Source organism: Carcharodon carcharias, chromosome 3 (assembly GCF_017639515.1).
Source record: "Carcharodon carcharias isolate sCarCar2 chromosome 3, sCarCar2.pri, whole genome shotgun sequence".
Lineage (NCBI taxonomy): Eukaryota > Metazoa > Chordata > Chondrichthyes > Lamniformes > Lamnidae > Carcharodon > Carcharodon carcharias.
Window position 1 is genome coordinate 136419190 of NC_054469.1, and position 24425 is coordinate 136443614.

At 39.0% G+C, this 24425-nt stretch overlaps 1 protein-coding gene across 5 annotated transcripts in view; it reads right to left on the bottom strand.

Moving 5' to 3' along the window:
* Window positions 1-527: 527 nt before the first annotated feature.
* The window catches only part of fam126a (family with sequence similarity 126 member A), a 98504-nt gene continuing 74606 nt past the window's right edge, over window positions 528-24425 (bottom strand). For 4 of the 5 annotated variants that reach the window (XM_041184593.1, XM_041184596.1, XM_041184594.1 and 1 more), the window contains 2 exons: window positions 21030-21189; window positions 528-3346 (listed from right to left, as the gene is read on the bottom strand). In XM_041184593.1, coding sequence (XP_041040527.1) covers window positions 2790-3346; window positions 21030-21189 — 717 coding nt within the window. In that variant the 3' untranslated portion in view covers window positions 528-2789. Of the gene's footprint in view, window positions 3347-9547; window positions 9835-21029; window positions 21190-24425 lie in introns of all 5 variants that reach the window. The other variant, XM_041184597.1, reaches the window with a different exon arrangement.

The following is a 24425-nucleotide window of genomic DNA, read 5'->3' on the forward strand; positions in this document are numbered from 1 at the left end:
AGACCGAGAGTTATTGCAACCACAGCCCCATACCCATCACCACATCCTTTGGCTTCCCTGATTTTTATGCAATAATTATTCAAAACACCTCCAGAAAACAAAAAACACAGTACTTTGAATAATTTTGTCTAAGCAGATGAATGTCAAAAGTTCTTTAAGTAATGCTAGTGAGATGTTCCTTGTGCTGCTGATCACACTGGAATTGATTAGCACTGGTGCTCAGTGCACATGCACGGACCAAATTTGTTAAGCAATTAAGTGCCAAATGTATCAGGACAGCACTGCTCCTGGTGCATGTACACCCATGCTAGCACCCTTCCTGGAATGGGGTGCCAGATGGACGGTGCCAGAAATACGCACATTGCCATTGGGACATCCACTGTGCCAGAACCAGAAGCTACAGAGTCTAAGGCCATGGCCCTAGTCTTTAAATTTAGTGTAACTGACAAATGAGCACAGTAAGAGCTAATACATCTTTCCCCAATTTATATTACTTGCCTAGAAGTGGGATAACTATGCAATGCTAATATTTTTAATGTTTTAATTTTCTGCGAGAAACAGTTACTCCAAGGCATCCTTACATCCCTAAGTCATCTTAAATGTACAATACTAGTTTCTGAATAATTGTAGACAGTACAATTAAAATAGTTACAAATACATATCTGAATTCTTAAAGCCAGCATTATTACAAAAGTAAACATTTCTAGTCATTGCAAATATACAAAATCTAGCAAGACATCAAAAGCAGCTATACCTATTATCTATCCCTTTGAGAAACACCTAACCAGTTATTTTAATGTGTATTATGTTTTACAGTGCATGTCTGAAAATATTCTAGATGGTATCACATGTTACAAGGTGACATTTAACAGCATTATTTAACTTGGATCATTTCACCTTTTAATCCAGAATTCATTTTGATAGAATGCATATGGTCTTTTCAATTAGACTCTCCCACTATTGCAAACTCCAAGGAATAACTCTGAATAATAAAGTGCTATGTTAGGTATTCTGGGAATATGACAACAGAAGTGTGGAACACAGATAAACAATACTGCAGCAACAGTCAAATTATTTTTACACTAATATATAAAATACATGGATTAGTGGATATCCTAAGTATAATACTATTGAGGCCAACTATTACATTTCTCAAATCTGTTCACTCTCCAAACTAAAAAGATTTATTATATCATTTAAGTCCTTATGCCATTCCACACTTAAGGCATCATATAGGCATCTACAAGACTCAGTTTATAAAGGTACTCTTGGAACCAAGTCACACTGACCAGGAAAGTTTCAGGTTTGACCCTGGTCTGCATAAAATTGTCTCAGTCTTAATCTGGGCACTAAAATATGCCTTGTACTAGACAAGGTAAAGTAAATAGCTGATTTCCTGCTCTTACTTGACTCCCATTGATCCAACTGAAAAAAACTCATGCGTAGAAGTTGAAATAAAATTGAGTTATGTTACAAAAAGGCCATATTTCACTTCTGTACAAAAATAAATGCACAAATTTAGCTACCTAAAACAATACACGTGAGCAAGACTTAATGCTTCAGTGAAATATAAACTTTAAAAATCCACTTGAATAATGGCTTTATTCTTTCAGTAACTGCAATATGTTGTTGCCTAACAAAAATTTAAAAACATGGAGAAATATAAAAATCTTCAAGGAAAATAATAGCAATTTGTAGAAAAATGATCAGTTATTTTCTATTAAGTAATTTTGCTCGTAATTTTATTTTTCAATGTGTATTTTAGCTAGGCAGTAATAGTCAATAAACGGTTACATTAAAATGAGCATTTCTGCTCAAAGTGCTACAGTGGTAGCATGAACCTCAATAATACCGAGATAGATAGGTTCTTGATTGGTAAGGGGATCAAAGGTTACAGGGAGAAGGCGGGAGAATGGGGTTGAAAAACTTATCAGCCATGATTGAATGACAGAACAGACTCGATGGGCCGAATGGCCTAATTTCTGCTCCTATGTCTTATGGTCTAATAGGACTGACTTTTGCAAAAACTACCAAGGATGGTGTTGGTTCCACAAGTCAGCGTCTTCCATTTCTGGAAATCGTGGTTGACCAAACATAATAGAAGTTACTGATGAGAGGAGATCCTAGGAGTTGAAACACTATACACTATTGTAAATATATACTATTGTAAGTAGCTTTTGTTTATAAAAATGCCTTTGAAAAGGGATGAAAGATTTAAATGTATATGCGTGTATATGAATGATATACACATACATACATGCACATAATTTAAATATACAAGATAGCTACATAATTCAGTTCAATTAAGTTCATATAAAAATTCTACATTTACATTACTACCTTGAACTCAGTTTTTTTTTACACTAGCAAATTTCTCCTCAAAATACAATTCCATTAAATGTGGTAGAAATAGCTAACAAAATAACAAGTTCTCAATGATATAAAAAGCTAGACAGGTCAAATCAGAAACAAATTATTACAGGTGTTTCTTCAAATGAGAAAGTTCTAGGTTTTCCATTATTATTAAAGTTAATTGCTCAAAAGATAGTGTTTGGATAAAAATACAGAACACAAATGCACATTAATAAAGGGTTCTGAAGAGTTATGCACCATCCCTTTTCATTGATGTTCAATTAATACTTTAGTTTTTACAGGTACATTAATGATAAAAAAAATGAAACCTCATACAGTACTTATACTCTGTAAAAAATACAGTTTTGCATTGACAAAAATCAATTTATACTGATTACAAAAAATAGAATCTTTTCTTTAATGCCCATGTTGCAAAGTTACATATCTGGTGACAGATGAACATTAAAACCAGGTGAGCAGTGTTGTTTCTGCTGTTGTGGGATGGAAGCTTGAAGGTCTTGATCAGACACAAGTGCAAGTCTGTCATCCTGAAGGCTGCAAGCGGAGAATCGGTTGGATTCTGCTATATTCCTATTTGCGGCACTGGCTGGACTGCTTCCAATAAAAACACCACTAACCTGTTCAAAGGATTTACTGAAGAGGGTTGTAGCTGTGCTAGCCAGATTGTGGCTTCCTGGTTTAGGCAGGGACTGACTACTCGTTAGAGTCAGTCTTTTCATGGCCACAAGCTCTAGATTCTCACTCACTGCTCTTCGAGAGTGCTTACGAGAAAAGTGTTCACGGCAGGTCTCATCTGCTATTTCTTTATCTCTGCAAGGTTTGTGGCCTAATGGTTTCCATTGACTTTTCCCAGCAGATGCCTTGTTGCTTGTATTTCCAATTATAATATTTGTGTTTGTCACCTTAGAACAAAATCCTTCATCCATTTCAGAGATGTCCATAAGATCCTCCTGGGCTTTTAAGTCTATTGCTTCTAGAAAAAGATGACAAAGATGAAAAGGTCCAACCTCATTAGATCAGGATTGATCCAATCTGACTACCTCTCACTCACACATAGCAACAATAAATTTACATTTTTAACTGGTAGAAGAACTAACTCATTAAACAATTCCTCATTCTACAAGTGAAGATAGTTTTAAAATAAATAATGTACATCTGTACATTATATTCCTATAAAAACACAAACTGAAAATATGAAAAATATAATGCAACTGTTGGAGCTACATAAGAGAGTATAGTCAATGTGGGAGGGAAATACTTACACCGTCATGCTCATTACCTGAAATTCTCTCAATTCCAACCTTACCTGCCTGGAGGGAACAGAGCAGGTTCTGGTCGGACATCTGTTTTAGATCTCATTTTGACTTTAACTGCGAAAATAGGATGGGGTGCAAACTGAGCACCCAGCCTAAACCATTCCTGCCAAGTGAATTAGGTTAAAGTTAGGGCCAATGACTTGCATATCAGCTTTTGTAATTAGTTGGTGTGGCTCAGGTTACAATTTCTCATCTTTTCCCTGGTTAGCTTCTCTACTCTCGAGGGAGGTGAAGCAGACAAGCCATTCCCTCCCAGATCTCCAAAACCACTCTTTAAAATCAGCAGTTCTGGAGGATTTCCGCTGTGGAGAGACCACAAGGCCTCTGGCCTCTCACCTTGCCACAGTGACACAATATAGATATGATGTGAACTCCTGCCATTCCTCTTTGGCACAATAAATTAAGGTTTCAAAACACCACATTAATGCTGGAATGAAAAGATTTCCACAAGGAAGCATTAACTAATATTGGATGCATGCTAAAATGTTATCCTCTTCAAAAGCAGCACCAGATGAACTTCGACAAAAAAATTAAGTTGCAAGGAGGTTTTTAAACATTCTACACAAAAGCACGTCTCATGTGAAATAGCTATTTTTTTCCTATGAGCTCTAGTTAAACTAGCACATCATAGTACAGTAGGCCAGCTATACTGGCATTTTTGTGCAGCTGAAAAGCAGCTTCAGTTGCATAGACAGTCTGCTGTATAGATCAGGATTGATGGTTACAAATGCATTATAGGCTACTTTAATTGCAAGAGTTGGGACCAAACTTTAGATGGTAGTTCCGCACAATTTGCTTTTTATATCTCATTTCTAAATGTTTTTATTCATTCACAGGATGCACACTTCGCCAGCTGGGCCAGCATTTATTGCCCATCCCAAGTTGCCCTTGAGAAGGTGGTGGTGAGCTGCCTCCTTGAACCACTGCAGTCCATGTGGTGTAGGTACACCCACAGTGCTGTTAAAAGGTAGTTCCAGGATTTTGACCCAGCGACAGTGAAGGAACAGCGATATATTTCCAAGTCAAGATGGTGAGTGACATGGAGAGGAACTTGCAGGTGGTGGTGTTCCCATCTATCTGCTGCCCTTGTTCTTCTAGATGGTAGTGGTCGTGGGTTTGGAAGGTGCTGTCAAAGGAGCCTTGGTGAATTCCTGCAGTGCATCTTGTAGATGGTACACACTTCTGCCACTGTGCGTCGGTAGTGGAGGGATTGAATGTTTGTGGGTGTGGTGCCAATCAAGCAGGCAGCGTTGTCCTAGATGGTGTCAAGCTTCTTGAGTGTTATGGGAGCTGCACTCATCCAGGCAAGTGGCGAGTATTCCATCACACTCCTGACTTGTGCTTTGTAGATGGTGGCCAGGAGAAGGGCTACTTGTCGCACAATTCTTAGCCTCTGACCTGTTCTTGTAGCCACAGCATTTATATGGCTAGTCCCATTTGGTTTCTGGTCAATGGTAAATCCCAGGATGTTGATAGTGGCAGATTCAGTGATGGTAATGCCATTGGACATCAAGGGGCAATGGTTAAATTCTCTCTTGTTGGAGATGGTCATTCCCTGGCACTTGGGTTGATAAGTGGCAAGTAACATTCGCGCCACACAAGCCTGGATATTGTCCAAGTCTTGCTGCATTTGGACATGGACTGCTTCAGTATCTGAGGAGTCATGAATGGTGAACACTGTGCAATCATCAATGAATATCCCCACTTTTGACCTTATGATAGAAGGAAGGTCATTGATGAAGCAGCTGAAGATGGTTGGGCTGAGGACACTCCCCAGAGGAACTCCTGAGGTGATGTCCTGGAGCTGAGATGACTGTCCTCCCAACAACCGCAATCATCTTCCTTTGTGCTAGGTATGACTCCAACCAGCGGAGAGTGTTCCCCGATTCCCTGACTTCAGTTTTGCTAGGGCTCCTTGATGCCACACTCGGTCAAATGCAGTCTTGATGTCAAGGGCAGTCACTCCCACCTCAACTCTGGAGTTCAGCTCTTTTGTCCATGTGTGTAAAAGAATTCTGAGGCAGTCCACTAATCACACAGGATGCCCTGGGGAGCAGGGAGGAGGGGCATGACTCTTTAATATATTTTCTCTGTATGGACTTACTTCCTTTAGCTTGGGAAGAAGCATTTACATAATTACGTAAATCCACTACGAGCTACCAAAATGTGTGGGATGGTGGGCTGGCTCTTCACATTGCTGGTCCAGAGGGTTTGTAGCTCTGCATTATCACCAAGGGAGGTTGAGAAGTGCAGGGGAGTTAAATTTTTTTCACGCTGCTGGGGCCAGGTAAGCAGGTTCTGGCGATTGGAGAAAAAAATCCTTCCAGTGATGGCGTTGGGGCTATGGCGGTAGCCTTTGATGCCAGTGGCCCCTCCTGAGCTATGGAGCTTCTAGCTGCCTGGCCCTCAACCCCAGAAGCTACCAACATGCAGCTGGTGGCCTCCCTGCATGGCGCAGGGCCACTCCCCCACCAGCAACATGCCAGTAGCCTGGGATGATAGCCCTCAATTGGGCCTTTTAATTGACTTGAATAAAAGCAAAATGCTGGAAAAACTCAGGTGGTCAGGAAGCATAAATGGAGAGAGAGAGAGAAACAGAGCTAATGCTAGGAGTCCAATATGACACTCAGGTTCCGAATAAGAGTTATATGTGACTCAAAAGTTAATTGTGTTTCTCTTCACAGACGTTGCCAGGCTTGCTGAGTTTTTCCAGCACTTTGTTTTTATTTCAGATCTCCAGAACTGCAGAATTTTGCTTTCCTTTTAATTAGCTAAACTTGCCACCTGCCTCCAGTCGGCAGACAGCTAAGCTGATGCTAATAAAGCCACTGATTAAATGGCCTGCCAGTGGGACTGCATCAGGGATTGCTCCTGACACGGTTCCCTGGCTCTTTAACCGCCTCCCAGCTGAATGCCAGGAAAATCTTGCCAGGCAGGATGTAAGCAAAGAATAAAACAATTATTAAACTTTGACATTTATGTATACTTTAAGTGCTAAGTTTAAGTGATAACTAATCTCAACTTCCAGCAGTGTGAGCAAGTGCTAAACAGGTTACTGCTATAGCTGGGTGAAAATAAGTGGGAATGTAGGAAAGTGTGCTGAATGCAGAAAGGTTAAAAGCATAATTGAATGTTTAGTAGTAGCACATGGTGAAAAAGTGCATTTGCACTTCAATGATAAACAGTGCTCAATCAATTTTACTTTGGCCTCCTAAATTAGCTTTTGCTGCCATATATCATAATAACTGAGACCAATGTCATTCTACAGGAAGTAACAAAAATGGAAAGCTTTGCAATACAATTATCTAAATTCCATGATGAAAAACTCACTTTTTTTATTATTCATTCACGGGATGTGAGCTTCGCTGGCTGGGCTAGCATTTATTGCCCATCCCTAATTGCCCTTGAGAAGGTGGTGGTAAACTGCCTCCTTGAATCTCTGCAGTCCATGTGATGTAGGTACACCATTGTGCTGTTAGGAAGGGAGTTCCAGGATTTTGGCCCAGCGACAGAGAAGGAAACTTGCAGGTGGTTGTGTTCCCATCTATGTCCTGCCCTTGTCCTTCTAGATGATAGTGGTCATGGGTTTGGAAGGTGCTGTCGAAGGAGCCTTGGTGAATTCCTGCAGTGCATCCTGTAGATGGTACACACTGCTGCTACTGTGCGTCAGTGGTGGTGGGAGTGAATGTTTGTGGATGTGGTGCCAATCACGCAGGCTGCATTGTTCTGGATGGCGTCCAGCTTCTTCAGTTATGGGAGCTGCACTCATCCAGACAAGTGGGGGAGTATTCCATTACACTCCTGACTTGTGCCTTGTAGATGGTGGACAGGCTATGGGGAGTCAGGAGGTGGGTTACTCATCGCACAATTCCTAGCCTCTGACCTGCTCTTGTACCCACAGTATTTATATGGCTAGTCCAGTTCAGTTTCTGGTCAACGGATTCCCCACTATCAATTTCCTGGGGGTTGCCAGTGATAGCAATGCCATTGAACATCAAGGGGTGATGGTTGGATTCTCCCTTTTTGGAGGCAAGATGAAACTTAAATTCACAAGTTTTTTTTTGGAGAACATGAGAATCACTACTTCAGTACTCCATTTCTCTTAATGGAGTGTAATACAGCTTAGTAAAGGCAAAAAAACTCCTGAATATTGCCACGGTAATTTAATTGATTTTAAATATCAAAACAGCATTGGTAAGAACCACCAGGCCAGCTTGGCTTAATTGGTAGCACTCATCTTCAAGTCAGAAGTTTATGGGTTAAATGTATAATTATATGCAGACACTAATATAACTCTAAGCAAATGCTGCTTCATTAGGAGTGCCATCCTTTGGATGAGATGTTAAACTATTTGTCATTTTAGCATTTCAGCTGGATGTTAAGAATCTTACGCCACTACTTGAAGAACAAGGAATTCTACCTTCATCCAAGCAGAACTAATACCACAAAGAAAAGCTCAACAAAGTTGGCTGTCTCACTATTGTGAGACTTTATATCCAACATGGTAGCTGCATTAGATTATATAAATATATTCACTGTGATTCAATTAATTGTAAGGCACAAAGAATTTCTAAGTTACTATAAGTGGAAATCTTATTTGAGTTGTGCGTCTGGGGTTGTACTTTTTGCAGGTGTGAAGTGAGCTTGTATGTCTTTGTGGTTTCATCTATTCAAAAATTGTCACTGGGTCAAAATCCTGCAACTCCCTCAAACACCATTGTGCGTGTACCCATACCACATGGACTGGAGTGGTTCAAGGTGGCGGCTCACCACCACCTTCTCAGGGCAATTAGGGACGGGCAATAAAAATGCTGGCCTAGCCAGTGACGCCCACATCCTGTGAAATAACTTTTTTTTTAATTCACATGACAAAACATTGTTACATTAGCATGGAAGAAACTGTCAGTCTTTGTCAAAAGGCAAATTTGACGGCTACTCAATTCCAAAGTGCACACCCCAGACTGCAATCATTATTTATAACTCTTACTTTATCCAATGATTGACTTTCATGTCGTGCTGAACCAAATTCCAAGATTTTCTATTACTGATGCCCTATTAAAGGCTTAACTGAAATGTAAATTTTTAACCATGAGCATTTCCACAAATAGAAAAAAATATGGTCATAGCTCATTGTAAGTACATAGTTGATAATGAAAGCAAACACTTTATAACTGAAGTTGTGCTCCTGGATTCCTTTGGTGGCATATCACTAAGTGGCAAAATGCATTATGGGAAAGCAATGTGCACTGGTTACAGTATAGAGAGTTCTGTGAACACTTCAATCAACAATCTTTTCCATTATTTTAATTCAAGTTTGTGTTATCATAGTCATAAATCTATTTTAACTTGTGTTTGATAAAAGGAAATATAAAACTACACTATAAATATCTAGACAATTTAAAGTTAGTTAGAAAGAGTTGCGTTAGTTGTTATACATTTCCTATCCAGAAGGCTGCAGTACATTTCTGTTCAAATGGTTAGTTGTTGATTTCCAGTTTTAGAATGCATGTGGTTATTATTTTTAGGCTGTTGCCAGAGACTTTCATTTTGTGAGCAATTCTATTCAAGAATCATCAATAGATTAATGAGGTTCACTCAGTCACTCAACACCCTTTAAATAGCTATCTTGAGTGATAATTAACACGTTGATTTTAAGCAAAGTTTCTAAAGGATAAGTTATCAGTGCTGTTTTTAGATACATGCAATCTTTCTGTTAATAGTTAGAATTGTGGATCATGCATAATTGGCATATTACTCAGGTGGATATTTTACATTGCATTTAGTATCAATTCAAGATTCCCTTTTTGGACTTCCAGAATATTGTATTATGAGGTTCTTAACCCTCAACTCCCAGATACCTTTGGGTGCTAGCATGGAGCACTCAGCTAGTACTAGACTCTGCTAGAGGCATGTACTCCATCCTCCATCTTTTTCCTCAGAGATTTTTGTCTCTTGATTTCTTTGCCATCTGTCTTAGGATCTGAAGCTGGTTCTTGTATACCCTGATAATGCTGAGCATCATTCTCTGTTTGTATTTTGCTTCTCTCCCCATTATCATGTTTATCTTCTTGTACATTTGTCACATGAATGTCTGATAAAGGAAGCTTGTGAGATTCGACTGAGTCAGTATGGTTGGTAGATATATCTAGGATTGAAAATGACAAGATGTATGATGGCTGAAACACAAAAAAAAAACAAAAAAATGTAGAAAATATACATGGCAAGCAAGTTTGGTTTTAGGCTAATTTTTGATTAATGAACATATTTCCAAAAATGGATGAAGGGGGAAGTTGTACCTTTATTTAAAATTAATGCACTTTTGATACATGGTAAATTCATCCCTCCTAATACAAACAGTAGCATTTCTTATAAGAATTTAAAAGCCAATTGATTACTGTATCTTTTAAAAATAGTTCTAATGTTTACTGTTCCTCAACATCAAATAAATGTTAAATGACAAACTAAAATGTTACAGCCTGGCTAAAGTTTACTATAATAGCCAAGATCCTCATACTCACTTGAGGTCAAGAGGGGGAAATGCCAAAAGATATATTCCATTTTTTACCTATTTTGTGAAAGTACATTTTTTTGATTTCACAAACTAAGTTATAGCTCCTTCAATTTTTCTTAGCCTAATTAGCACAGTGCACAAATTATCTACTGTAGTGCATATCACAAGTGACTACACTTCAAAAGTGCTTAATTGTCTATAAAGCACTTTGGGACCTCCTGAAGTCATGAAAGGCAGTATATAAAAATGCAGGTATTAATTCTATAATACAGCAATATAATGTATCTGGACCAGTGAACTCACTTTAACATCATGAATTTGCAATATAGGTACTCAAAGGTCTACACTAAATTGCATCACTTGGTTAATCAGTTTAATGAAGCAAAACTTATACTTAGAATTGAGAAATTGACCTATAGATTACACCAATCACTACAGGATCCCCCATAATTTTCTGCAGATTTCTACAATTTCTCATTTCCCTTTGCCTGGATCACATGGATTGCAGCGATTCAAGCGGCAGCTCACCACTATCTTCTCAAGGGCAATTAGGAATAGGCAATAAATGCTGGTCTAGCCAATGATGCCCAGACCCAATAAACAAATAAATTTTTAAAAAATGAAAATTGTGTACATTATTTAATCAGTCCTCAGACAATACACATGCACAATCTTACAAAATGATAGTGTTATGCAGTAGCAGCTATTTTTACATGCCGAGAGAAGGCCTTTGATCAAGTCATCTTTAACTCCCGAGCTCATCAATTGTCATGTGTGAATGTCTCCTACTAGGAGTTCTCAGAAATGAAGACTAGTTTCTAGCCCCCTTCAGTATACAAAGGAACAAGGATGCTTGTAATCTTTAACTAATTATTTTTCAGCTTTAAATTGCAGGTAATTCAATCTTAAGGCAGGGTATAAAATTGCACATATTTTAGGAACAAAGGATCCTTTTATCTGATTAATTTTATTTTAAACAAAGAGGCAACTAAAATGACCAGTGCAAAATAATTTTGATTAAGCCAGTTTTTGTGATAAAGAGCAGAGGCAAATCTCCCAAATGAAGACTCAGAGCAAATGCAAATTTCTTCCATCCTATTACAAATATAAAACTTGAAATAAGAAGCACTTTTTGCTGAGCCAAATATTTTTAATTAAGTATTCAATTTTGCACCTTTAATTTTTAAGTTTGAAGTAATTTTGTCTGTGACTTTAGATGACTTGTTGTAACCACCAAATTAGTAACTTAACCCAGATAAACCAATTAATAAAGCTAAAATAATTGAATCAATTAATGACTTAACTAATCAAATAAATAAATAAGGTTAAACAGACATGGCAGACTGTAACTGCAGTATGTGGGAGTTTGTGGACAGCATTGTTTTCCTGGGCAACCATATCCGTATGTGTTGCAGCTCGAGGAACTTCGGCTCAGAGTTGGAGTCTGAGCTACAGACGTTGCAGGGCATCATGGAAGAGGAAAGTTATCTGGACGCTTTGCTCCAGGAAGCAGCCAGTCACATCCCCTCCCCTTAGGTGGAGCTGAGAGTTGATCAGTAACAGGAGGAGGATGCAACTGCGAGTCAGGCAAATATGGGGATTCAGAATATAGCAATGGACGAGATTCAGCCTTCGACTTAGACCAGCAGATACAAGGTAATTGTAACCTAGGTAGATAAGGACTGCAGGGTAGATGGGCAAACTGACCATAGCTTCATGTTGCAGGAGGCATGCAAATGAGGGAAATGTAAAGGAATGTGGTAGTAATAGGGGACATTATTGTTAGGGGAATAGATACTGTTCTTTGCAGCCATGGCCAGGATTTCCAAAGGTCGTGTAGCCTGCAAAACACCAGGGCTAAAAATATCTCATGCATGGAGTGGGATCCAGTTGACATGGTCCACATAGGAATCAGACCTAGAAATAATAGTGAGCTTGAGGAGTTAAGTCCAAATTAAAACACAGAGTCTCAAAAGTAATAATCTCTAGATTGTTACCTAAATCATGCACCGAATGGCAGGGGATAAACAGATTAGAAGGTTAAATGCGTGGTGGAAGGAGTGATGTGGGTGTGGGAGACAGGGTTTCACTTAATGGGCCAGTGGCACCAGTACTGGGGAAGAGCGAGCTGTTCCCTTGGGCTCCACTGGGCTGGGACCAGTGTCCTACAAATAACCAGGGCAGTAATAATGTTGGGGGCAGGGGGGTTGTTTGGAAGAATTCAGGAAAGGATACATTGAAAAGCAAGGGAATATGCGAGTCCTAGAGCACAGAAGTATTTTGGACAAAATAAGCCAACGTCGAGGAAGGGACAGCGAGAGTAACAAAGGTAATGGCATTAGTTGTTTTTAGTTATTTCATGGGATGTGGGTGCCACTGACAAGATCAGCATTTGTTACAGGGAGGCAGTGGCATAGGGGTATTGTCACTGGACTAGTATTCTAGGGACCCAGGGTAATGCTCTGGGTACCTGGGTTCGAATTCCACCACAGTAAGATTTGAATTCAATAAAAATTTGGAGTTAAAAGTCTCATTATGATTATTGTCATAATTCACTAATGCTCTTTAGGGGAAGGAAATCTGCTGTCTTTACCTGATCTAGCCTACATGCGACTCCAGACCTGCAGCAATGTGGCTGACTCTTAATTGCCCTTACGGCAATTAGGGATGGGCAATAAATGCTGGCCTAACCAGTGATGTCCACATCCCATGAATAAATAATTAAAAAAAAAAAACCAGCCCTAATAGCCTTTGAACTGAATGATTTACTAGGTCATTTCAGAGGGCATTAGGGAGCCAGATGGGTTTTTACAACAATGATAGCTGTTTACTGACTAAGCAATGTATCACAGATTCATAAAGTGGCTACAGCCATTCTGAAGGCGGCAATTTGGCCTGCATGTACGTGTGTGCTCTCAACAAGAGCAACGCTGCTGGTCTCCATTCTCCCACACTTTCCCCATAACCCTCAAAATTCTCTCTTCCAATGCAAAGTCCCTTTTGAAAGCTCCAATTTGTATCTGCTTCTAACTCGAATTTCAGGTAGTGCATTCAAAATCTTAACCATCTGCTCTATATAAAAGATATTGAGTCACCGTTGATTTTTTTTCTCCAGCCCCCCCCCCCCCCCCCCCCCCCCTTTCCTAAACACACTGAAGCCTTCCTGAAGCGCAGTTCCAGTGCGCTGGACACAATACTCCAGTTGAGGCTGAACCACAAATTTATAAAGGCTCACCATTATTTCCTTATTTTTGTACTCAATGCCCTGTTTATAAAGCCCAGGATCCCAAATGACTTTTTTAACCCCTAATCTGGGCTGGGATCAGTGTCCTGGTGAATCATATAACTAGAACAGTGGAACTGTAGATCATGCTTTAAACCAAAAGTGGGGAGGGGGAGGGGGGGAGGGAGGAGGTCCTTGGCTGAAGGGAGTTTATAGGAATCAGAAAATTTGAGGTAACAGTGATTCTGGTGAAGACAAGCAGAATGGGATAGAAAGAGACAGACTTTAATGATAAAAGTGCATCAGCGAATAAGGTCTAGACAAAGAACAGAAGTAAAGAAAAACTCAATACGATTGTTTCACACATTCAGGTGTAGATAAATTAGCGGTACAAATAGAAATAAATTGTTTAGATCTAACTGCCATCAGAGACATGGTTACAAGGTGACCAAAGGTTGGGAAATAAATATTCCAGGTGCACAGCATTTCAAAAAGACAGGATGCTAAAGGAGTAATAGTCCTGATAGTAAAGGGTGGTGTAAGGACAGTAGTGAGAAAAGAACTTGGTTCAGAAAATCAGGAAGTAGAAATCAGAAAAAAAAGGAACTACAGTCTAATTAACCTGACATCAGTCATCAGGAAAATTCAGGAAACCATTATTAAGGAAGTCTTAATAATGTACCTTGTCTGATCATACTATGATTTTTCTGAGTCCAAGTAGTTTTAGGAAAGGAATATTGAGTTTGATAGATTTAGAGGTTTTTTTGAGGACGTATCCAGTTGGGTAGATGAAGGGAAGCCGGTAAATGCAGAATACTCGAATTACCAAAAGGCATTCAATAAGGTGCCACACAAAAGACTAATGCGCAAGATAAGGGTTCTTGGAGTTGAAGGTAATATATTAGTATGGATGGAGGATTGGTTAAGTGACAGGAAACAGAGACTACCAACAAATGAGGCATTTTCAAGTTGACATGCTGTAACTAGTGGCATGCCACAAGAATAAGTGCTGGGGCCTCAGCTATTTAATCTATATCAATGACTTAGACAAAGAGACTGAGAATAATACAGGAAGAACACAAGAATTAGGAGCAGGAGTAGGCTATTCAGCCTCTCAAGCCTGCTCTGCCATTTGACAAGATCATGACTAATCTGACTCTGGCTTGAACTCCACTTTTCTGTCTGCCCTCTATCACCCTCAACTCCCTTGTCGATCAAAAATCTAGCTCAGCCTTGAATATATTCAATGACCCAGCCTCCACTGCTCTCTGGGGAAGAGAATTCCATAGACTAATGAGCCGCAGAGAAAAAAAATACAAGAATTAGGAATATATGCAAGTTTTCTGACATACAAAGTTAGGTACAAATGTAAGCTAAGAGATGCAAATAGATTAAGTGAGTGGACAAGGTGGCAGATGGCATGTAATGTGGGGAAGTGATAGTAAATATAGATTATTTTTTTTAAAAGCATGAAACTCAGAAATGTTGATGCTCAGAGAAACTTGGGTGCACTCATGCAAGGAACACAAAGTTAGCATTCAACTACAGCAAGCATTTAAGGCAACAAATATTGCAAGGGAGCTGCAGTACAAGAACATGGAAGTCTTACTACAATTATATGTTGCTTTGTTGAGACCACACTTAGAGATCAGATTGGAAAATAGCAAATTTGACTCCTCCATTAAAAGGAAGGAGGCAGAAAAGCAGGAAACTACACACCAGTTAGCTTAATATCTGCCGTAAGGAAATTGCTGGAACCTTTTAAGGTGGTTATAGTGAGGCATTCTCAATGCATTCAAGCAGAGTCAACATGGCTTTATGAAAAGGAAATCATGTTTAACTAATTTATTGGAGTTTTTTGAGGAAGTAACAAGCAACATGGATAAAGGGGAACCTGTTACCTGTTAACTTTCATGCAAAGAATTATGAATTTTTGGAACTGTCCACCCCAGAGGGTTCTAGAGACTCTATCATTGAGTATATTTAAGGTTAAAATAGACAGATTACTGGTCTCTGAGGGAATTAAGGGATATAGGGAGTGGGCAGAAAAGTAGAGTGAGGCAGGTCAGGCTGAAGGGGTCAACTCTTTCTCTCTCTCTCTGGGGGTCCATCTTCGAACAAAGGCCCACCTTTCCGATACAAACATAACAATCCATATGCACTCATATTTGAATCTCATAATTGTTATGAATGCTGTGATCACGATCATTTGTATTGTATGAAAATAAATAAAATTATAGAAGGCATTGGTGAGACCACACCTGGAGAAATGTGTGCTGTTTTGTCTCCTTGCCTAAAGAAGAACATACTTGCCATAGAGGGAGTGCAACGAAGGTTCACTTGACTGGTTCCTGGAAAGAGGGGACCATCCAGTGGGAACAAACAAACGAGACGTGATCTAACTAAAATATACAAAATTCTAAGGGTCTTAGATGTTGAGAAAACATTTCCTGTGGTTGGGGAATCTAGGACAGAGTCAAAGTCAGAATAAAGGTTCAGCCATTTAGAACTGAAATAAGAAGAAACTTCTTTACTCAAAGGGTTGTGAATCTTTGGAATTCTCTACCCAGAGAGCTGTGGATGCTGACTCGTTGAGTATATTCAAGACGGAGGTTGATTTATTTCCCTTGGTACCCAGAAATCTGAGATATGAAGAAAGCACAGGAAGGTAAAGTTGAAGTAGAAAACCAGGCATGATCTTGCTGAATGGCTAAGCAGCTCAAAGGGCCAAATAGCCTACTCTATTTCTTATGTCCTTGAGTTTAATATTTGCTACTTTGGTTTCCATACACAATCATGCTTCATGCATTTGATTAAAAGCTTTGTGAATTCTATAACTACTTAATATTTTAATATGCACAATGATCTGGACCTCAAAACCAGTGAGCTACTGTTAAGAATAAAAGTAATCCTTAGGTTCTAAGAAAAGATCTTCTCCAACCAGAGACATTTTAGGATGTTAATCACCACTTCCTTCAAATCCTCATTTTCCATTGTCTACCCAAACTTCTTAAAGGCCAGCACTGCTTTCATCTCAGCTTCTGCGTCAAGCAATTTCTCACCCTGAGTGATTTTAAACCTGATGTCAACTCACCTTTGCACTCTCTGCATCGAGTTTACTCAGCTTTTATCATCTATTAATCTCTCCATCCCACAATCACCGCCATATCCTCAATATTATTATCTCACCTGGTCTCTCTATTCTCCTATACCCTATCACAGTTAAGACCATTTCTGTTCATTGTATACCCTGCCATTCAAATCTCCCTTCCCCCTTGCAACTCCATTTCTTTTTATATTTGCCCCTAGGAATTTAAACAGTGCCCCAATCCACTACAAATTTTCAACTGTCCAGCCTTTGGCCCTTCATGCACTACAATGCACTTATAACTTGCTTGAGCACATCCTTATCTTTTCCCACTAAAACCCTCACTTTCTCAACCTGGTTATTCCCTTTAGTACAGCCTCATTTTCACTTCCTAAAGCCAAGGAACACATATTGATGACACACAACAGGCTTAGTTCTTCGTTGCCAGGTCTGGCTTGACCATATCAAACACCATCTTTGCTAAAACTGCTTATTCGGTCCTTGGCCCAACCATCTTCAGCTGCTTCATCAATGACCTTCCTTCCATCATAAGGTCTAAAGTGGGGAGGTTCACTGATAATTGCGCAATGCTTAACACCATTCACGACTCTACAGATACCAAAACAGTCCATCTCAAAGGCAGCAAGACCTGGACAATATCTAGGCTTGGGCTGATAAGTGGCAAACAACATTTGCACCACACAAGTGCCAGGCAATGACCATCTCCAAGAAGAGAGAATCCAGCCATCTCCCCTTGATGTTCAGTAGCATTACCATCACTGAATCCTTCACTATCAACATCCTGGGGATAACCATTGACCAGAAACTGAACTGGACTAGCCATACAAATACTGTGGCTACAACACCAGATCTGATGCTAGGAATCCTGCGATAACTCACCTCCTGACTCCCCAAAGCCTGTCCAACATCTACAGGGCACAAGTCAGGAGTGTGATGGAATACTCCCCACTTCCCTAGATGAATGCAGCTTCAACAACACTGAAGAAGCTTGACACAATCCAGAACAATGCAGCCCACTTGATTAGCACCACATCCACAAACATTCATTCCCTCCATCACTGACACACAGTAGCAGCAGTGTGTACCATCTACAAGATGCACTGTGGGAATTCACCAAGGCTCCTTCAACAGCACCCGTGACCACTACCATCTAGAAGGACAAGGGCAGCAGAAAGATGGGAACACTACCACCTGGAAGTTCCCCGCCAAGTCACTCACCAGTCTGACTTACCATTCCTTCACTGTCGCTGGGTCAAAATCCTGGAACTCCCTTTTAACAGCACTGTGAGTGTACCTACACCACATGGACTGCAGCGGTTCAAGGCTGCAGCTCACCGTCACCTTCTCAAGGGCAACTAAGGATGGGCAATAAATGTTGGCCCTGCCAGCAAAGCCCACATCATGTGAATGAATTTTTTAAATGCAAAGATAATCCCCAGCTTCTTTCATCAACTATCAAGGGTCTCCTTAAACCCCTCTCCATGCATCCTCCAACAACACTTTGTCACTAAGATGGAGACAAATCCATTCAGTTGCCTATGTCACATGCTTCTTCCCTAGTCCACCAGGTCAAACAATCCCCAATAATTTGATCTTCCCTAGTCTTGAACCCACATCTTTCTCTAGTTTCACTTCCATCACATCATATATACTCATGGAACTCATCTTGTCCATGACATTCACTTCCTGTTCCCTTTACTCTAGTCCCTCTTCCTTTCAAGTCTGCCATTACCACCTGTCTCCACAAAAAAAAAGCCAAACTAGATCCCTCTGCCTCACCGATCTTAAATGTTCCTTCATCTCCAAAGTCCTTGAACATGTTTGTAGCCTTGCAAATCCCTGCTTAACTTTCCTGCAATTCCATGTTTGAACCTCTCCGATCAGGTTTCTGCCTCTGTCACAGACTTGAAACGACTTTAATCAAAGTTACAAATTACATCCTTTGTGACTGTGACCGTAGGGCACTATCCTTCCTTAGCCTTTTTGATCCATATGCAGCTTTTTGACATGGGTGACCACACCATACTCCTCTATGTTCAACCAGGCTTTTGACTTATTCTGTTCCTCTTTATTCAATCGTAGTTAGAGAATCTCCAACAATAGCTTCTCTTTTCAGTGCTCACAGCACTGATCCTTGTAGAACACCTTCTGCCAACCTGTGTAACCATCTTTAATCCTAATGTTTTCCGTTTTGTAATTCGCTTATATCTATTTTGCCATTTGTCTTGATTCCATGTTCTGACCTTGATTCTACTATGCAGTACCTTAAAAGCCTTTTGAAAATCCAAATATATTCTACTACATTGCTTTTGGTACCCTTTGTTACTTCTTCAAAGAATTCTATAAAGCTGGTTAAGCTTAAACTTCTCTTTTGAAATCTGCATGGAACACTAATATTTTATGTTTTTAAATGTTTATCTATTACATCTGAGTAAGAAATCCATTATCTATCCTACCGCTGCCATCAAGCTAATTGGTCTATAGTTCCCTAGACTTGTTCTATATTCATTTTTTAAATATAGGAATCGCATTAGCTGTCCCCAGTCCTCTGGCACTGTCCTTTTTTCTGATGAATAGTTTTACATTTTTTTATAATACATTAGTGCCTCTGTCATTTCTTCCCTAACTTTTAATACATGCAGATGCAATCCATCTGGATGAGAGTTTTATCCTAGCAACAACTTCGAGCCTCCTTTCCAATTTTTTTTTTGAGAACTGTCTAAACTTCAATGATTTCTTCAATGTATATGTCAGTCAGTGGCTCACTGAAATCTTCCTATGTCTTCCTCTGAAGTAAATGCAATTAGCTCTAGAGCTGGGAATCCCAATGTAAATTTATTATCCATTACATCATATTGTAAGAGTGGGTGACTACATAGCCAAGGCACGAAAACAATTCCTAGTTTTGTGTTGCTGAAGGACATGCACGAAAGTTTGACAAATTTCCCTTGCTGCCCAATTTGACTACACAATTCTTCCTATCGCAGATATATTTCAACTGGGTTTATTGGGAGGAGTTTCACCTTGTAATTTGAAAGTAATACATTTCCACCACTGACAACAGAATAAGCATTAGATGTGTGGAGTAAGAAAGTAGAAACAGATTAAGTCTACTGTACTTTTCCTAACAAATTAAACTGGCATCCAATTCCTATGCATCTCAGGAGTATATTCAGAAAATACAAAAAGCTGCATTATTATAATCAATTACCAAAATGGCAATATTATGGTATAGTAGGTAACTCTTAGCTGAGGTAGGTCAGAATTCAGATTACCAAACTTCCCTTCATTTGGATCTCTCGCTGTTTATAGTTATTCCTCTATACATCATAGAATCTGCAACAGAATGGATAAGCAGCTGATCTGCTGGTAATCATTTCCCACTTCCCCCAAATTGCTGCTAGTGAGTGGAGATATCACTTCCAGAACTTGAAGATATTTAAATTTATTACCATAAATATAATTTCTGTTTCATTGAGTTCAATATCTTGCAGTTTTCCTGAAGGATTAAACTGAACAAGCAATAGTTAGGTTTGTTCCACCCAGATAAATGAAATAACTTATTTTTGCTACTGCAAAATCATGAGCCCTTGTATTAGATGATCAGAACAAGTGAATTAAGTGGCTAACTTTTTGAAAACAAAAGATGAAACATTTTAAAGCACAAATTTCATGTACAGAGCTTATGTTCCTATATATTTGTTCCCAGAGCATGGGTGACACTGCAAGGCTATATTTATTGCTCTTAGGTCATTATGACTCTAGTGTGGGACTGGAGATCTCATTGAGAAATGGCAGATCCTGCTCCCAGAGAGTCGAGTGAACCAGTTAGGCTTCTGCATTTACAGAAAGCTTTTAGGTTCATTTTCTGGTACAAGCCCGCAAAATGACCAGATTTGTTGACTTCAATTTTACTAATGCCATGCTGGGATTATAAACTCAAGCTTTGGTCAATCACCGTGGTACCATAGCCATTACAGTTAACATACCCTTTATGCAACCTAAAAAGGGCACACGTTTTAATCTTTTCAAACAGTAATTTATCAACCATACATGTTCAGTTAAATCACTTTAGATTTATAAGTTTCAGTATTTAATGTAAATGAGGGAAAATAGTTCCCATATTTTTCTCACTTTCTTTAGGTACATCTTCCTTTCCTCTACATAACTCTAAAATAGTATCCTAATAACCAACTCCTTGGTCCGAGTCAATGTCTCAAAACAAGAGACCAAGAGACTTCTGGGAAGTACTTGGCGAGGAATGCACATTGACTAGCCTTTTAAATTTTACACTCCTTGCTATTCAGTTATATTGGAAATCATTTTTTTCTTCCCCAACTAAAATTTACAATATCCCTTCCTGCAACAAGAGGCAAATTAGTTCAAAGCAAGGTATTAAATGTTTACTTGAAGTTTTTTTTTTAAATAAAGCTTTGTTCCATGGGGATTAAATCTATGGAACCTTATTCATTCTGCTCATATTAATCTCTTTCTTACCATTCCTCTTCCATCGATGCCCTCTAATTGATAAACTGGTGACTGCATTCCTTGATATTCTGGACGATGTTGGCGTTATCTCCACCTGAATAGATCGTGGAGCATCTTTAGATGACTTTAGGGCACCAAATGGTAACATATTTTTGATTGCATTGCCAACCTACATAAAAAGAATTACATACAAAAATTGAAATGCAAGGTGTTTATTTAGTGTTTTTCCATTTAAAAAAGCTTAATAGAAAGGGTTGGACAAAATATACATAAACAAGTCTTATTTTTCAGTTTTCATGGCAGAATACAAAAATAAGTAAGCTTGTTGAGATTGTTACCAAGTCATTTATTTCAATGTGATGGCAAAATTAGGACAATATAGAAAGAGATGAATATCTGGACTTGAGCATAGAATAATTTCAAGTTCGGATATCAGTTTAAAGAAATTTCACATTGATTCAAAGCTTTAAGATTGCTGGAAACAAGTTTGTACATGTGAACACTGGATGAGACATAGTTGCAACACCCCACACAATCTATCAGCCATTCTGCATTCACCATCAAGTCTCACAGATGGATAATTGTCACTTGCATGAGGCACCAAAAGTGACCAATATCCTTACAAATAAGTTGTATCTTTCAAAGATGGGAAAAGGAAAATTGATTAGTTTAAAAACAAATGGAAAAAATATTACCAGCCATTCATTGAATTTTTTAACATTTTTTTCAAACAAGGAAATATCCTGTAGCATGGAAAATGCTGAACTGAAGGATGTGCTGTTTTATGATAGAAGCATTATGGAATGCAATGTGTACTGTAATGTTAAACAGCCCGATTTCCTTGTTTATGGAAAATTTGGGGTTGCGCCTGCCCAACATGCAGATTCACTGGTGCAGAGGGATTGAATGAATTTTCAGATACCTTTCCTTCCAGTCTAGGATGAACAGACCAGAGACTGGGGTAAAGCTTAACCAGAAATCTTGGACTGTGGCACATTTGACTGGAGGTCAGAAAATTCACCTAGGAATTTTTAACACAATGTAAGTAGCCATTAAAATTGAAATGATACTAGAAGCAAAAAAAGTGGAGAAACTAATCAAATGGGTAGCAGAGATATCTGGATAATACTGCTCCCTTTGACAATAAATAGTTAAAAAGGTCCTGCCGTAGGAATTGCACCAAAGGAAGGTGGACACTTAACATCAACCTCCAATAAAAGCATTGGTACCAGCTGCTTTGATTCTGCCTCAATGAATTATCTGGTCGCCAGTCAAATGTGCCGCAGTCCAAGATCTCTGAGCAAGTTTTACTGGAGTCTGTGACCTATTCAAATTAGTTGGGAAGTACTGGTATCTGAAAATTCTGCAAAGGCAAGTCATCATGGGAATTTTCCAAAGTCAATGCAATTATCAAAATCCCTTAGACATAGATGCATTTGAGAAACAAGTTTTCTGATCAAGAGGAAGGCAAAGGGAAGTTCATTCCTCACTTGTGTACACATTCCTTCTGAGGCCCATCAAGCATAGCATACCGAGATAATCCATTTTACCACATTCACTGACTGTGTCAAAGCTGGTGTGACAAAGTATATTTTGGTTTATTGTGAAGGAGGTTTATGGGTGTGATTATAGTTGGTTTCGTCTGTGTGATTTAATTACATTTGGGAATCAAGTAGACTAAGTTTGGAATCATCAAAAGAAGCTAGGTATAGAAATGTGCTTGACATGCTAATGAGTAAACATGGATGCTGGCTTAGTATGTAAGGTATGAAGGGAATTTGCATTTTTAGGTAAATGAAGGGATTGTTGGATTTCAAAGGGATCTTACTCTGTTTGCAGCTAGCCAGATAAGCAAGGCTAAGGAGCATGTTTATATTTCACAAAGGTTACTGGCAATATTGGCAACATGAAAGTTTTTACATTAAGAGGAAGATAAGGTTTCAAAGACATATGGAACAATAGACTTCACATATTAGAAAGAGAAGAACGTATATAAAGAAGAATGAAAGGCTGTGTGGAGAAGGCCATGTAAGATCTAACAGGAATGTGCGTTAAACAACCTTCAAGAGGCCTCCAGCCATTTGTGCTTAAGTCTACATAAAGTAATTGAAGTTTGGGAAAACCATTTGGAATTCCATTGTCAAGTGGGTATTGTGTTAATTTGCTGGTTCTGTTTTAAATCAAAAAACTATTTTGGACTGTTACCTTAAAAGGTGTATGTAACTGGCAGTCAGGTTAATTAGGAGTCTTAGGATTTGTTATAGTAGTAGGTAATTGTAGTCTTATGTGCATGCTTTAAATCTTTTATTTTGTTAATAAATATTTTAATTTAATTTTTAAAAGGTCTTGGTGGACTCATTACTTCTGAAATCAGTGCACACATTTTCTTGTCGTAAATACAAATGGCAAAACTGTTGTGACAGGGCGACCAAGTTTCCCTTGTGGATTTAGTCCACCTGGCACATATCATCTGCCATGTCATAATGCTGAATAGAGTGCCTTTTCTGCAGGAGAAAATGTCAGATAATCCAGCTCCCAATCAAAGGAGCTCACTGCCTGTTGTGTTACTTCTTAATAAGGAATTCCGATGAAATAACATTTAAATAATTATTCATAGGAAATGAGGCCTCAAAAGGGAAACTAAAGTGGGGGATTAGATTGCATAGTACATAATAATGAAAGACGTGTGCATATAAGGTTGGACTTCAAGAGCAGGGGGCAGAAAAATACTGTAGGTGTAGGAGATTGGAATTTCAGAGTTTTTGCTTTAGCAATGCACTAGATGTTTTGCCTTCTAACTCTTGAACCAATTGGTTATGTGGCATTTCAAAAACATCCCTGAAATCAAGATGTATTTCATTTTCAACAGGGTGCATTATTTCAAAGAATTCCTGTAAATTATTACACAAGATTATACTTCCAACAATACAGCATTTTCTCAACACCTCACTGAAGTACAAGTCTAAATTACATATTGAAAGGGAATGTCAAGGCAAATTGTGTGTCCTGGACCTTGCTATGGTTAGCTTTTCATCACCAGATCTTCCTGGCACCATCAGGTCTCCTGCTGTCCTTTGCCAAAACTGCTCTGCGTGCAAGCATATTCCTGGAATGCAAAGATGGCCTCCAGCATTTCTTCACTACAAGTAGTTTTCTTAAACCCTTCTCACTGTAACTCTTCCACTCACACCTCTAAATAAGTGGGAGCAGCTTATGGACATCTTTGTCACATAGATTGAAACCATATGTTCAATTACCACTTCCCTCCGTTCTACTAGCTCAAGGAGCCAAATTATTCCTAAGCTTCCCCTCTGCCCTAGCATCTTTCTTTAGTTTCGCTCCCATCTCCCCTCATGCCCTCTCCAAGACATGCACCACCTGCTCCCACAATTCTATCCCCAAACT